This window comes from Plectropomus leopardus, chromosome 16 (genome assembly GCF_026936395.1).
Source record: "Plectropomus leopardus strain MGB_pleo_1.0 chromosome 16, ASM2693639v1, whole genome shotgun sequence".
In the NCBI taxonomy this organism is placed as follows: domain Eukaryota; kingdom Metazoa; phylum Chordata; class Actinopteri; order Perciformes; family Serranidae; genus Plectropomus; species Plectropomus leopardus.
In genome coordinates this window covers 32889674-32905377 of record NC_142191.1, presented here as the reverse complement: position 1 = coordinate 32905377, position 15704 = coordinate 32889674, and the positions used below count along the sequence as shown (strand labels likewise).

General features: G+C 39.6%; 1 protein-coding gene across 2 annotated transcripts in view; it reads right to left on the bottom strand.

The window, feature by feature from the left end:
* cd2ap (CD2-associated protein) overlaps positions 1–14324 on the bottom strand; it is a 78582-nt gene extending 64258 nt beyond the window's left edge. Inside the window, exon 1 of one of the 2 annotated variants that reach the window (XM_042503550.2) lies at positions 13920–14324. In XM_042503550.2, the coding sequence (XP_042359484.2) occupies positions 13920–13923 (4 nt within the window). In that variant the 5' untranslated portion in view covers positions 13924–14324. The remainder of the gene's footprint in view (positions 1–13919) is intronic. The other variant, XM_042503549.2, reaches the window with a different exon arrangement.
* Positions 14325–15704: the final 1380 nt, after the last annotated feature.

Sequence of the window (15704 nt, the reverse complement as noted above, 5' to 3'; positions counted from 1 at the left end):
GAAATGGGTCAAAACGCCATCAGCCAAAAGCGCATCCACTAAGTGGCGTGCCGTCAAGCAGATGATAAGAGCTGGGCAAGAGTTAAAAGACTGGAAAGCAGGGATACTCAACTGGCTTTGCTGAGGGGCCACTTCTACAAAATGATGGGAGGCCAGGGGCCAGTCGCAGCAGCCCCATACATGTTTCTAGAATTTTAGGACATTTTTAGGATTTTAGGATATTTCCAGGATTATAGGACATTTCCGGGATTATAGGATATTTCTCAAATTTTAGTACATTTGTAGAATTCTTGGATTTCTAGGATTTTAGGACATAATTAGAATTTTAGCATGTTTCTAGGATTTCAGGACATTTTTGGGTTTTTAGGACGTTTCTCAAATTTGACACGATTTTTGTACATTTCTAGGACTTTAGAACATTAGTGGCTTTGGGAGGACCTCTTTCCAGTGGTGCAGGAGATCCTCCAATTGCATTTTTTTGTTTTAACAATTTTGACACTTAATGTATACTCAAAGTACAAAAACAATTCCAAGTGTGAATCGATTTATTTTTATAGTGAATTTAAAAAATGGTTTCACTGCGGTAAAGAGTTAGATGAGATACATTACCAAGGGAAGAGTGGCTACAAAATAATTTCTGAAATTTTTTAAAATGTATCTGGAGAAATCACTTAATCATTTTAATAAAATCTGATGCACCTGGCACACAATAGAGTCAACACCTTTGGACAATGTTCAGAGGGATGTTTGATATACTCTAGGTTCATAATCCATAGATAAATAATAAGGGTGTGAATCTTTCAGTAACTCACGATTTGATCTGATTTCGATTCTTGGGGTTACTTTTAGATTCAGAATCGATTCTCTATTCTTAACGATTTCCGATTCAAAATCGATTCCCGATTCAAAATATAGGAGGTGTCATTTCAGGATCTACTCCAGTCTGTTTTGCCAGTGACTTACTATGTTATGAAAGCAAAGTGTCTACGAAATTATGCAGGTTTTCTGATGCACAAGCTTTTTTGCTGTAGAAAACCTTTCTCCCAAGTGTTGGGAATCAGAAAGTGAAAAAATAAACATTGCAATTATTATAGTTGACACAAAAAATGGACACACTTTCCAAAAAAAGTCCCATTGTTTTTTTGCAGTTGTTTGTGTATCCCATTATCTGTGCCATTCTGTAAAGCAGCTCCTCTCGGTGATGCTGCAGAGGGCCACACACACTCCTGACACCTCAGAGAGGGCCCTGATTCTCCTGCCTGCTCTGCCTGCAGTGAGCACAGAGTTTACATCTATATGAGGCCCTGCTGCTTGTTACACTGTCTCCTGATTTACCCTTGTCTCCTCATTTTCATTATAGGGGGTTCTGGAGTTTATTCTAATGCACCAATAACACAGAGCAATAGAAACAGTAGGATTAGGCCAACCACAGTGCAGTTTGCTCCAGATGACGTGTGGCATACGTAAGCTGTGACAAAGCGTCGTACCGTCTTTTGAATGGTGGACAAGACCGAAACAAACCTCTGACCTCTCCATGCAACCACGGGAAACCAATATGGCGTTTAGCATAGGTGCTAATGTACTTTTATCATCGAAATATGGATAAACTATGGAAGGAAGACATCCAATATTGGATCTATCGTTGTGTATTTATTGAACAAGGTCCTATAAAACACTCGAATTTCCAGGGCTGGATAGAGAGGCTTCTAAAAGAGCTACTATGCATCAGAGACATCCCTTAATGTCACAGCCGGCAGCTTTCACTGGCGAAAAAAAGTGAGGCGATCCGACAAATGGTCTCATAAGTATTAAGACTTTTCTAAATGCTAAAAATTTTACAGGGTTAAGAATAGACTATATTTAGTAAATCTAGTCTATAAACGATATTTAGGATTTTTGAATCGATTCTGAATCGTTAAAAACGAGAATCGACATTCTTATGTGAATCGATTTTTTCCCCCACCCCTAATAAATAGCATCAACACCAGCATTCAAATCTTTAGTTTGGCTTTGCTTTGTGGCATGATAGCAGGCCTAGTTAATATGATATGTGTTAAAATGCAGTTGTTTTTTCTATAACCAATAGTTTGGAGCACTGAGGAATATAACACTTCTGGGAATAAAAATAAAGACTCCGACAAGTTTTGAAACACTTACAAAACAAAAGAGTCGGCTTAAGTCCACTGTCCTTTGACTTAGTACTTGTAGACATAAATGACAATCTATACAGACATGAGTAACTAACCCCCTCTATAGAACGATAGAGAGGAGTGAAACAGAAAAAAGGAATACACATAAACACACCAGTAAACCTGCTATCTTCTCATTAACAGTGGCACCATGGCCTTGAGGAGTGGCGGTTGAGGATTCCTGACATATTTGCGGCAGAGACATATAAGCATAAAGAGGAGAAGGAGGTGATCAAAAGCTAGAGGAGTCCTTCCACAGCACTTTAGGCTGAAACATGCTTGGCGTTTCCCTGTTTGCATCCTTTCCTCTGCACACCCTCTGTCCAAAACTTGCTGCTAAGTTGTGATGGGAGTGCATGAGAAAAGCAAACACATAAATGGATGGAAAGTGGATCGAGGCAAGCTTTATATTGGACTGATTTCAGGGTTTCCCCGAGGATTTTCTCCAAAAGCCGTGCTGGAGTGAATGAGTTTTATTTTGCCTCACCGGGAGATATTTAGCTCGTCCACTGACATGAGATGGCCTGCAGACACATATTTGGACACAGCTGAAGACGTGGAATTAAGTTTGTTAAAAACTTACAATTACTTTTTTTTTTTCCTTTGCAGCAGTTTGTCACTCGCAGGGTGGATAATTTATCTGTAGATCCCTTCAAAGCTGCTCAGATCACATTAGTGGATGAGAGGGGTTGTTTGCAGATGTTTTTTAATTGAAAGCAAAAAAAACACTTTTAAACCAGCAGAATTAATGGTTAAGTTTCACTTTCAATGCACCTGACTTTCTGCTGCCATGCCTCTGCCCCAGTTGTGCTATAAATAACCTAATATATATTCTATGATCTCTCTCAAAAGTGATTACAATGGTGAGCAAAACTGATCTATCAATAACTGTTCTCATACCACAGAGAAATACAGCTTATATCTTTGTGCTGTGTTTTCACCATACCTTTATCATGCCCACGCTTGTTTTAAGTTGCATTCTTCTTGTTCTCCTCCCCACAGTGCCATTTCAGAGTTCAATTAACCCAAACAAACTCGATTTCTTTCAAAACATGGGCTATTTAAAAAAAATGACACAAAACAATACAAGAAACTGGTATAAAGTACAAGGAAATTACCTTAAAATTAGCACACAAAAAAATAAAGCTAAAAGAACAAGCAATGAAATGATCTGAAATAAAGTGCTGAAATAATTCTGTAACATAATTTTAAACATGTAATTATGATCATTATAAACATAGTTTTTACCTAGCTTTTTATTCTAAACATTTTCCCAAGATTTTTTTTCAAAGTAATTTTCCTTTAAATAACATTCCTTTTTTTTTGTTTCACTCCTCTCAATCATTAACACCCACATCAGAGACAGCTATTTCCCCGGGACAAGGCATCATCTGGGTTTTTTTCCCGATACCAGTATAAGAATGATCCCTTTAAAAAAGAGGGAAAAAAAGTACAAAAGAAGAAAGTATAAAACGATGGTCAACAAGATGAACCTTTTGAAACCTGAGAAAACTGTCTTGATTTCTTTCAAAAACATGGGAGGAAGGCTATAGGAGCAACAAAAGACAAGAAAATGACACAAAAACTACCTGAAAATTATATTTAAAAAACCTAAACACAAAAAAACAGAAAAGAATGTTTAAAAAAATAAAGATATGACCTTCTAAAAGTGCCTTTTTTCCCTAGTTTTTGAAAAATATTTTTTTTTAAATCTAGTTTTCTTTGTTGCAATTTGTGGAAAAATTCTTACAGAGTTACTAATTGCCTTTTTTCCAATGTTTTTGACAGACACTGAAACAATTTGCTTTGAGTTCAAATGTTTAAAAACTTGTGAAAGGCATCTAAGGCAGCGCAAGAAAAGTGACGTCGCTCCATGTTTCAAAGGGTTAAAAAAGTAAAAAGATGAGAACTTCAGTCTCACCATACGTAGCCATCCATTTGTTTTTTAAAAGCAATCTTATCATTTTCTATGTGTTATATTCACTCTCAAGTCTAGCGATGAAAACTAAGAGAGGCCAGCAGAGTTTTACTTCACTTCCTGTCTGGGTGCCGGGCCGCGGCTCAGCAGAAGGAAAGGAACTAGCAGGTTATTGTTTTCCACCCTTCACACAATGCTTCCAGGTAAAGAGTTTGTACAACACAGCTCTTATATAAGCCAGTGACAGACAGGAGGATATTAACGGGGGAAGGGAGAGACGGGGGGAGAGGAAGGAGGGAAGGAAGAGAAAGAAAGGGGGGGAAACACTCAAGGCCACGCAGGCAGACTAACTGCCAGGCAGACAGTCTGCATCAGTGTGTGCTCTGTGCTCCCCTCAGCCATTCACACACACTATCAGCTAAGAGGAAACTCATAACTGCATTCCTTTGCTCTGATCTGATAGGTGGCTGATACCAAGAGTAAAGTGTTACAGAGAGAAATCAAGTGAGAGGGAGAAGATGGAGCCATTCAGCTTTGTTTACCCACAGCACACAGTGGGAGGAGAAGAGCTGCGCGTGTGCACATTTTACCAATGCACTGACACATTACACGCACCTGGAAGATACGACAAAACCACACACACACGCACACACACACACACACACACTCTGAACAGTGACTATCGCTATTATTCAAGTTCTTTAACCTGTCCTGTTCCACAAATGACATAACCAATAGTTTTATGAGCAAACAAAGAGCCTCCAGCCATGTGCAAACAATGGCTACGCCTGTCAAATGTCAAAGACCAAACAAGTCATGGAGGTCTGACGACAGACACAGTTATTGATGCATATTAGTGAGGTAGTGCGGGGATACTCGGCGTGCTTTGCTTGGGGGCCACTTTTGCAAATTGTCAGGAAGCCAGGGGCCAGTCACAGCAGGCCCATACATGTTTTGAGGATTTTAGGACATTCCATATTACTGTATACCGCAGGATAACAGCCAGGAGATCTACAATTTTAGCACATTTCTCAGATTTTAGGATGTTTCTAGGATTTAAGGACATATCTCGGACTTATTTATTACTTATTTACTGTTGCACATTTCTCACATTTTACATTTCTTGTATTTTAGCACATTTTTCTGGACAGTTTTCTGGAATTCAGGACTTTTCTCAGATTTTAGGTCATTCTTAGGAATTTTTTAGGTTTTAGGAAATTTCAAGGATTTTAGGACATATCTAGGATTTGAGGAAATTTCTAAGAACTTAGGACGTTTCTCAGATTTTGGGACATTTCTCAGATTTAAGGACATTTCTAGGATCTCAGGACATTTTTCACATTTTAGGACATTTCTAGGATTTTAGGATGTTTCTAGGATTTAAGGACATTTCTAGAATTTCGGACATCAGGGGCTTGGCCATGACTTCTGTCAGGGAGTGCAGGGGACCCTCCACTCACACTTTTTCTGATAAACAAGTTCTATTTTGGTGATGTTTTAGGCACTCTGGCACCTTATTACAAAAATGATTCCCGTCACTTTTATTGTGGAAATGTGTGGCGTGGGGCAACAGCAAACTTTGGTTTTGTTTGGTTTTTGCAGGTCCTTTGGCGCAGTGCAGGCAGATATTTTCCTCAGCAGCAGTTTGTGACTCGCCAGGTGAATAACTGATCAGTACATATGCTCAGAGTTAGGGCTGCAGCTATCGAATATTATAGTAATCGAGTATTCTACTGAAAATTCCGTCGATTAATCGAGTAATCGGATAAAACATATTTTTGTTTAGTTAAAGAGCAATTATAAATATACATGGGACAATAAGACATTTCACCTAACAATGAACCATTGGTTTCCTTTTGTAACTACCCAGTTAGCTTTATTATGTTTTTATTTTCCACCCTCATCACTCTGCAGCGCTGTGTTTTTACAGATTAAATAAAGCCTGTATGAAAGGCACGTTAGCCACGCATCGACAGTAGTCATAATTAATAGAAACCTAGCCCTCCGCAGGGCTAACGTTATGTTAGCAAGGTACAGTAACGTTAATCTCATTAATTAGCGCTACGTTAACTTAATTTTGCCTTGTCTCCGGTGACGGTCCTCCGCTCTCGGAGTAAACAGGGGGCCTTCAGTGGAGATGCTGCAGCATTGAAGACGTACTGTTGTGGTATACAAGCGCTGTCTTACAGTGAATACACGCAGCAGTGTTCGCCTTGGTGTCCAGCTTGAAATGCTCCCACACTTTTAACATTTTCTGCCATTTCTTTGTGCCTTTCGCTTTCGTCGCCTTCTTCGTCGTTACCTCTACATCCGTGGTTAAAACCAAATATATCCGCCGCCTCTTTTTTATTCCTTTACGTGCGTGACGTCAGCGCGTTGTGCCGCATTAAAAGTAGTCCGGGCGAAATACCATGCTTTGAGCTGGCAAAATTAAACGATTCCTCGAGGCAGAGAAAATTCCTCGATCATTTTTTGTAATCGAGTTACTCGAATTATTCGAGGAATCGTTTCAGCCCTACTCAGAGTTGATCAGAACAAATGGATGAATGATGAGAAGAGCAGCTGCTGTGAGTGAAAGCTTTCAGGCCCAACACAAAGAACAGCTGCTTCCTCTGTACCCAGAGTACACTCTGCGCTCCCCGAGTGTGGTGCAGTGAACAACCCGACATGTACAGTGCTCAGCATAAATGAGTACACCCTAACAGATTTTTCAAAAAAACATGTCCCTCCTTAGAATAAAAACCATCTACAGGATCCTAGACACTAAAATGTTTGCACAACTCTAGCTTATTGGTTTTAAATGAGATTACTCAGAAACAAAAATCAAATTGGAACTCTTCTAACAAAATGACTTAAGACCATGATGCAAAAATGAGTACACCCCAATGATTGTTGTAGGGGGTGTTCCTGTGACACAATATGACGCAAGCTGCAGAGGAGCACAAAAAAGCCTGTTCAGCATTTGCCAGGGCCCGTGCTGACAAAGACGTGGACTAAAGGGTCTTTATACTTTGGAGTGACGAGACAAAGACAAATCGTTTTGGTACTGATGGGCTCCGACCTGTATGGCGTTGAAAGGGCAACGAGTACAAGGACAAATGCACGGTACCCTCTATAAAGCCGGGTGGTGGCAGTGTTCTTCTGTGGGGTTGCATGAGTGCTGCAGGTGTCGGGGATTTGCATTTCATTGATGGTATCATGAAATCATAAATCTACTGCCAATTACTGAAAGAGAAGATACTACCATCCCTCCGAGCACTGGGTCGCCGGGCACTCCTCCTACATCGTAACGACCCAGAACATTCATCTAAGGTCACGGTTTCATTTCTGAGGAAGAACATGGTGAAAGTGATTCAGTGGCCAAGCATGTCACCAGACCTCAACCCAACAGAGCACTTGTGGGGAGTTCTGAAAAGACCAGTTGAGCGTCATTCTCCATCCAGCATCCAAGAATGGAGAAAGATAGATGCAGTACGTTGTACATGTTGTTTGTTTGCACCGTGCCCGTGCCCCCCCCCCCCAAAAAAAAAAACAAAGTCAGGGTATCAGAAAAGTTAAGAAAGAAAAGAGAAACAGAGGAAGCAAGCTGAGGGGAAATAACTTTTTTACGGACTTTCTTTCAAAAGAAAGGTGGGCACAATTTACACAGTTTAGAATGGCTTAGACTAATATCTGCACAGAGCAGCTGCTCAGTATCATGAACATTTATCTCTGTGTTTTCACTGAAATCAGAGTCTGTTAACAGAAACTTTGTGAGATTCAGCTGAGTTACTTTGTTCAATTAGTTCCTCACTGCAGCGTGTGTCCGCTCGCTGCCGTGATCTCCGTCACCTCGAGTCCCGTATCAGACAGCGTGTGTGTGTGTTGCTGTCTCTCGGGCTGTGGATAGTGTCAGACGAGTGTGTCCCTGTCTCACTGCAAATCCTTGTAACATCTGTAACATCTGGTTTACTCCCAGTGAACAGCGGTTTACCAAAACCCGTCACAGCTGCTCCCTCCTGGGCTTCATCATAATTTTTAGTAACTTCAATGAATGTACATTCAGCTCAAGACACACTTCAAAATCCCCGTCATTGCTTGCTCACCCCAAACTCCGCTCCCTCCCTCTCTCTCTCTCCCTCTCCCTCTCTCCTTCACTCCTCCCTCAACCTGACCAACTGACAGCTACGTGAACAGCGCCAACTAGCTGTTTGAACCTGTGCTTACACCATGCTATAAACATATCCCACTTTTAAAACATATCTCTCTTACAATAATTAACGGGTTTTGAACGGCCGTGAAGCGGAGTGATACATGCAGAGTTAACAGTCCCAGTGATGTTATACTTCTATATCAGCACTCATGGAATGCCTCTCGACCAATCAAATTGCTTGGTTGGAACTAACCGTTTTATAAAAGTTTATTATATTCATAAATTACTCAGCATCATAGGTACAATCTCATATGACATTATATTTATGAATATTGCCCCGCTGTAAAGTTAGTCAACTTTGGAGCAATATTTAGCTAATTTCCCAGTGAGCTAGCTTAACATATATGATATCAGGGGGTTCGTTACAATCTCTAGATTCATATGATATAACTGACTTTGCGCTAGCTTTAAAAGTCTGCTAATGCCCTACAAACAAGGTGTATTTCATTTCAAGTGTGATTATTTCCATCAGTGTTAAAGAAGTAAATGGAGAACTTAGGGGAATAATTCCAATTTCAGGGTCATAGCATCACGTGTAGATGAATCTGATTGAAAGTTAACTGCAGTTTTTGGAGGTTTTTCACTTTCAGGGGTTAGATTATACAAAATAAGCCCTTGTTATTCAACATGTCACTTGGCTTCAAATAATCTTGTTTGAAGAGGTGGGCAGTCTGAGGGGCAATATTGTGCATGGTAGGCAGGTAAAAAGCGTATGCTCATTATTGCTATGTAAAGGTTTTTTTGGGTATTTTGAGTTCTGGTAAAAAATAAAGGCCTCTAGTGGTTGTCTATTGCATACTCCAAACTGAGAGCACGGATTTGATGTTTATGTTAAAATGTGTCTCTGTTTGTAAAAATAAATACCAGATCTTGCTGAAGAAATATTAGATTAACTCTTGTGATTATTTAGCCACAATTTTCAGGGGTGTAAAACAAAGTTATGGTTATTTTTTGTTTTTAATTGGTCATTGGGTAATACAGGTGTGGTTATAACAAAATACAGCAAATTGGACTCATAGACACTGAGCAATGGATGCAAATCTGAATTTTCAAAGGAGGTGTACTCATTTATGCTCTTTATATGCTTTATATATACACAACTCTTGATGCACCCTATACCAGTGATATTCAACTTACAGCCTGTGGGCCAAAACTGACCTCCGATTGGGTGCCAGGTGGCCCCTCCACTATTTTATAATTCACAATAAAAATAATGTGATTTACACTAGGCCTTGTTTTTGCCTTTTTAAAGTGCCAGAGAGCATAAAACTGCATCAAAATAGAGCTTGTTTATCAAAAAAGTGCATCCTTGCACCCCCTGACAGAGGTCCTCGCTAGGCCCCTATTGTCCTAAAATCCTAGAAATTTCCTAAAATCTTAGAAATGTACTAAAATCCCAAAAGCGTCCTAAAATCTGAGAACTACTACTAAAATCCTAGAATTATCATACATCTTAAAAGCATAGAAACATCAGAAAATCCTAGACACTTCCTAAAATCCTTGAAGTGTCCTAAAATCGTGAAAACATCCTCAAATTCAAGAAATGTCCCCATATCCTAGAAATGTCAAAAAATCAAAAATGTCAAAAAGCCCTAGAAATGTCCTAAAACCCTAAAAATGTCCTAAAAATCATAGGAATGTCCTAAAGTCCTAGAAACATGCCAACATCTTAGATATGTCATAAAATCATAGAAATGTCCTAAAATCATAGAAACATTTTAAAAACCTAAAACAACATGTATGGGGCTGCTGCATCTGGCCCCTAGCCTTCTGTCATTTTGCAAAGCGGCCCCTGAGCAAAGCCAGTAGAGGATTCCTGCTGCAGTGTAATGTAAGGTTCAGTTCAGCATAAAACAGAGCACCTGAGTTCCTGCAGCACACATCTGAGGACAGCGGAGAATAGCTGACTGCCTTCAGCTCCCTCAAGGTGTTTGGGTCCATATTAGTTGTGCCTTATTATTCAGTGTTGAGTTTCAGAAGTTTGTGAAATAATCGTTGCCTCTAGTGAATACATGCATTAAATTCAGTATTATGATAAATACAACTTAACCAGATTATGTTACTTTTTATCACAAGTGAATGAACTTTTAAGCCCCAGATTAAAGAGCCTAAATAAACTGACCTTCGTTGGTTAAATTAAAGCCACGGTGGGAAATTAACATCAACCACATGCTGGTAAATATTTGGTTGAGTTGCTTTCCTTTCAGGTTAATATTCAATCAGACATTCTGGCAAATGTCCAGTCATTGTTTCCGTGATTCTATGGAGTCCTGCAGTGATGCTGGCGAATAAAACAGAATGGTAACTGGGGCGTCCTTTTGGCCGAGAGGTTTTAGAAGTTGTCCATGTAATCACAATGTTCCCAGTTCATGTCTCACTGGGGACCTTTGTTGCATGTCATTCCTGCTCTCTTTCATTTCCTGTCTCCTCTGCACTATCGTAGTAAAAGAGAAAAATGGCCAAAGAATGCAAAACACTGAGGAACGGCTGCTGGCTCAGAGGGCAGAACAGACACAGAGTCACTATTTCAACCACTTAATGCCACTAAACAAACTCCACTTTGTGAGTTTTAGTTGGTAAAGTAGTGCACATAGCCCGAGCCAAGTTTAGAGAAAGCAAGTACAGAAGATGAGGGGCTCGCTCGCACTCTCTCTCTCTCTCTCTCTCTCTCTCACACACACACACACACACACACACACACACACACACAAACACACATAGCTAAGACATGTCCAAACACAGCTCAGATATGCTCATAGAGGAGCCACCCGAGGGGACAATGCATTACAGGTGAGGTGTCCTATAAATGGACAGCAGTAAAGAAGCCTGTTTTGGTGGATGTCAGAGGATGATTGACAGGTATTTAACAATTCCAGAGGAAAGATCTGTTTTACATTTTGGCATACTGGCACTTTTTTTGGTCACCAGCTCTATTTTGATGCTGTTTAACGCGCTCTGACACCATATGTATACTAAAAGTACAAAAATAATTCCCAATGTGAATCACTTTATTTTCATTTTGAAACAGAAAATGGTTGGGGACCACCCAGCACCTTATAACAAGCCACATTTGTTCCACGGGCCACAAGTTGAATATCACTGGTGCAGGGTGCATCAAGAGACCACCCCTCCCTCCCTGCACTGCCAATTTCTCTCATAAAATGTTTTCAGAAACACTTGTTAGTGCCCCTTTTTAATTGTAATTGCGAGAGTTTGTGAACAGAAAGTAGGCACCATGCTGCTTCCTGCACAGTGAAAACAAAGGTGGAAAAAATGAGATCAAACACTTTGTTTTAGTTTAGTAATATTTAGTAATATGAAATGTTTTCTTGCTGGCAGGCCAATGTTTCACATGTATGCATTGCGTCACCGAGGGAGTGTTTATTGGTTCAGAGCTGCACAGTGCATTTTGGTAGTTGTAGGTTTTCATACTTCTTAAGCAAAGGTGCCCTTTTCTCTGTTTTCTCTGGTATTGTAGCACCAATTTCAACTATTTGTGTTTCTGCTGCAGAGACAGACTAGTTTATTACCAGTAAAATATAATCTTTCCAACAGTGAAATACTTCCTTAAGTGCAGTTTTAGTTTCCTTTCACCCCCACTGTGCTGTATCACTGTGGTATTTAAGACTAAGTGTAAGCAACACTTCATGCAAAGCAGTTTTGTGTTTAGCACTTCTCCAACTCGGAATGTAAAAAGCGCTGCCTGCAACCTTACAGGCCGAGGCTGAGCTTATAACCTGTTTGACAACATAGCAAAGGTCTCAAACAAGTCCTACTGCACACAACCACATAAACCCCACACTCAGCTCAGCCAGCGAGATGCAGAGGGCAGGTTTCATAATACAGTTTGAATGGAGAGGAAACACTGACTTGTGTCTGTAAATTGCAGTCATCATGACCATCACAGCAACCACACTCAGTGACAAAGCGACACCAAGCATCATCCACTCCGCAGGGCTTTTTTTAAACTTGTACATACCATCAAAGATAGCAACCGTGTTTGTTTGTAAGTTTGGCAGTGAAATGTCCTGATTATATGAGGCTGTCAGCCTGAAGACTTCACCTTGAGAATCAGGCTTCATCAATTCCCTGCTGTAAGGTTAACCCTTTAAAAGCAAGACCATGGGAAAAAAGTCAATGTGCACCAACAAATTTGAAATTGTGGTAAACACTATTTTAAGCACTTTTTTTTTTTTTAACTTTTTCTATTTTGTTTGTTTTGCTGTTGTCGTTGTTGTTTTTGTTGTTGTTATTGTTGTTTTTACAAGGAATTTTCATAGCAAGAAATGTTTCAAAATTAGCAAGAAATGTGTAAATCTAGAAAATTATTTTTAAAAGCTAGGAGAAAATGTCTAGGGTAAAAAGAGAAAAAGCTATGGAAAACTACATACTCATAATTATGTTACAGAATAACTATAACTTTTTAAGCACTTTTTTTAATTTTATTTTTCATTTGTTTTGTTGTCGTTTTTTCAGATAATTTTCATGGCAAGAAATGTTTCACAAATTGCAAGAAAATTGTAATCTAAAAAAATTCTTTAAGGCTAAAGGAGGGGGGCACGCAGTAGCTCAGTTGGTAGAGCAGACGCCCCATGTACAGAGTCTTAAGTCTTGCTGCAGTGGCCGTGGGTTCAATTCCGACCTCTGACCTGAAAAGCTAGGGGAAAATGTCTAGAGGAAAAAGGAAAAATGCTAAGGGAAATAAATGTATATCTAATTATCATAATTACACCTGTAAAATGATGTTACAGTTATTATAATTCTTAAGCAGTTGTATCAGGTTATTTCCTTGTTGTTGCCATTGTTGCTGCTTTGTATTTATTTTGATACTTTTCTCATACTTTTAATTTCTTGCTAAATTTGGGGTCATTTCTTTTTTCTTTGCTCATCACCTTCTCCACATATTTCTATAGAAATCAAGCCAATTTGCAAAAGTTTTAAAATGCTAAAAGGATGGTGTCATGGGTTCATATTCAAAACAGAGTTTTGGTCCATTTTGGTGGTGACAAGCAAATAACACCATGCATGTGAGTGTGGCAACTTACAGTAAGTCTGTCACTGACACACACAGAATGTGGTCACGACTCACTGTGAGAACCGGAATAACTTCAATACTCCTTACTTCAGACCTAAAGCAAACTCCAAAAGGGGAAGTTAAGCTGTGCTACCAGAAGAAGCTAACGTGATGTGTGAAGTTTGCTGTCTGAGGAGTTCTGTACACACTTTAACTGCAGAGTCCTAACTTTGAATTACAGACGAGAACAAAGTCGGAATTTCAGGAAACTAACGTTGCAGTCGTTTGAGAGCATGAAGTAGCTTTGCAGAAGCCATGTTGACTGCAGCTTTGAGGCAGCTCCTGTTAACATTAGCTCCACATGCAGCCAAATCCAAGGATGGAGGTGGCGTTGTCCACTTAACCAGGCGGCTAGCTGGCTAGGCTAACCCGCTAGCTAACTGGCTCGCTAACTTTAAATCCCTGCTACCAAAAGCTGATAGCACAATACATGTCATTTCTGACATTTGGTTGAATGGCTCGCGCGTGTGCGACTTGTTTTGTATGTCGAGTCAAAAGAGGGTAACACACAAACACAACACAAGCGCCACATCATGGAAAACTCACCCATTCCTGTCCGTCGCACTGGCTCGCTATCAGACGCGGGGAATCTGTTCAGCAGCCGCACTGCTAGCAGCTAGCAGCCAGGTCGATAATCACAATTAAGTGCTTTTTATCGATTCACTGGCGGAGAAGAAACAAAGTGAGCCGTGTATCCATCCGTCCTCGGTCCCAGCGGCAGCGGCAACAGCGGCAGCAGCGTCCCCAGCTCTCTGTCGGTGCTGCTTCAGATTATTGTGCAGGAAGTTGAGCAGGAGTCTCCACCTTTCTTGGACTTGCCTCCGCGGCTTGCTGTTGCCTGCTGCCACCAAAATACTAAACAGCAGGAAACTTCGCGATGTTTCAGGCAGGACAGTCCCGCGAGAGGAATGTTTAATGGAATGTTGATCCCCCTTGTATTATTGGTCCACTCAGCAAGTACAGTAACTACTGTACGTGTGTGCGTGTGTGTACACGCGCGCGCGCGTGTGTGTGTGTGTGTCTGTCTGTCTGTCTGTCTGTGAGAGAAACTTAATACACTCACTCGCGCTCCTCCCAACTACATGACATGCGTGGGATCTTTCACTGAACCTCCAGTCATTAAGGCAATCTGGCCCGCAACAGGGGGCCAATAATTTTTTTAATTCACAATAAAAATAAAGTGATTCACACTGGGAATTGTTTTTGTACTCTTAGTATACATAGGGTGCCTAAAACAGCATCAAAATAGAGCTTGTTGTTTATTTAAAAAAAAAAAAGAAAAGAAAGTGCCAAGTGCACCCTCCAATAGGGAAATGTCCTGAAATCCCAGACATGTTCTGAAATCCTAGAAATTTCCTAAAATCCAAAAATTCTTGAAATGTCCTTCCTGAAATCCTAGAAACATCCTAAAATCCTTGATAATTACTAAAAATCTAGGCATGTCCTAAATCCTAGAAACATGTAGGAGGCTGCTGCGACTGGCCCCGTCATTTTGTAAAAGTGGTTTGGTTTCTCACAAAGACTTTGAACAAACATCCTAAAATCCTAAAACATTCTAAAATTCTTGAGACTTCCTAAAATCTTCCTAAAAATTCCAAACACCTAACATAATAATAATAATAATAATAATAATAATAATAATAATAAGAAGAAGAAGAAGAAGAAGAAGAAGAAGAAGAAGAAGAAGAAGAACAGTAGTAAATGCAGTTTTCTACATGTTTCCTTAACTATTTTCTGTTTTTCACGATTGTCTCTCTCTTTTAAAGTCTAATATTCAGAATTAAATGGCTCCATAAAATATACTGTATGAATTGCTATACCTCAGAATATACTGCGAGTTACTTGTGCAAATATATAAGTAAAAGTAGAACACCAGCAGCACAGTCAGAGGACAGCAGAGCGAGCAGGTGTGTCCTGCTACTGTAGGGACATGATCTGAAAAGAAGTCTGAAAAAAGCATCAGACATAAATTCAGACACTGTAGGAGAAAATTATAGACAACAAAATACAGAGGTTAGTAGAGAGTTTACAAGAAAATTATCAGAAAAAAGGCATAAAAGTATCCCTAAAAAACAAAAAAGAAGAAAATGAAAGCTAAGAAAAGAAAATGAGCTAAAGAAAGTTCTGAAAAATGCATGACAGATATTTTTGTAACATTATTTTAAATATGTTAATGGAATTATAAGCGTAGTTTTCTGGACATTTTATTTTTTACTTTTATTTTTTCATAATATCTAATAATATTTTGAGGTCTTTTTCTTTTAACTTTTACAGATTTTTTTTTCTTTTGATATTTACAGGACATTTCTTGCCCCATCAAAGTGTTGACGA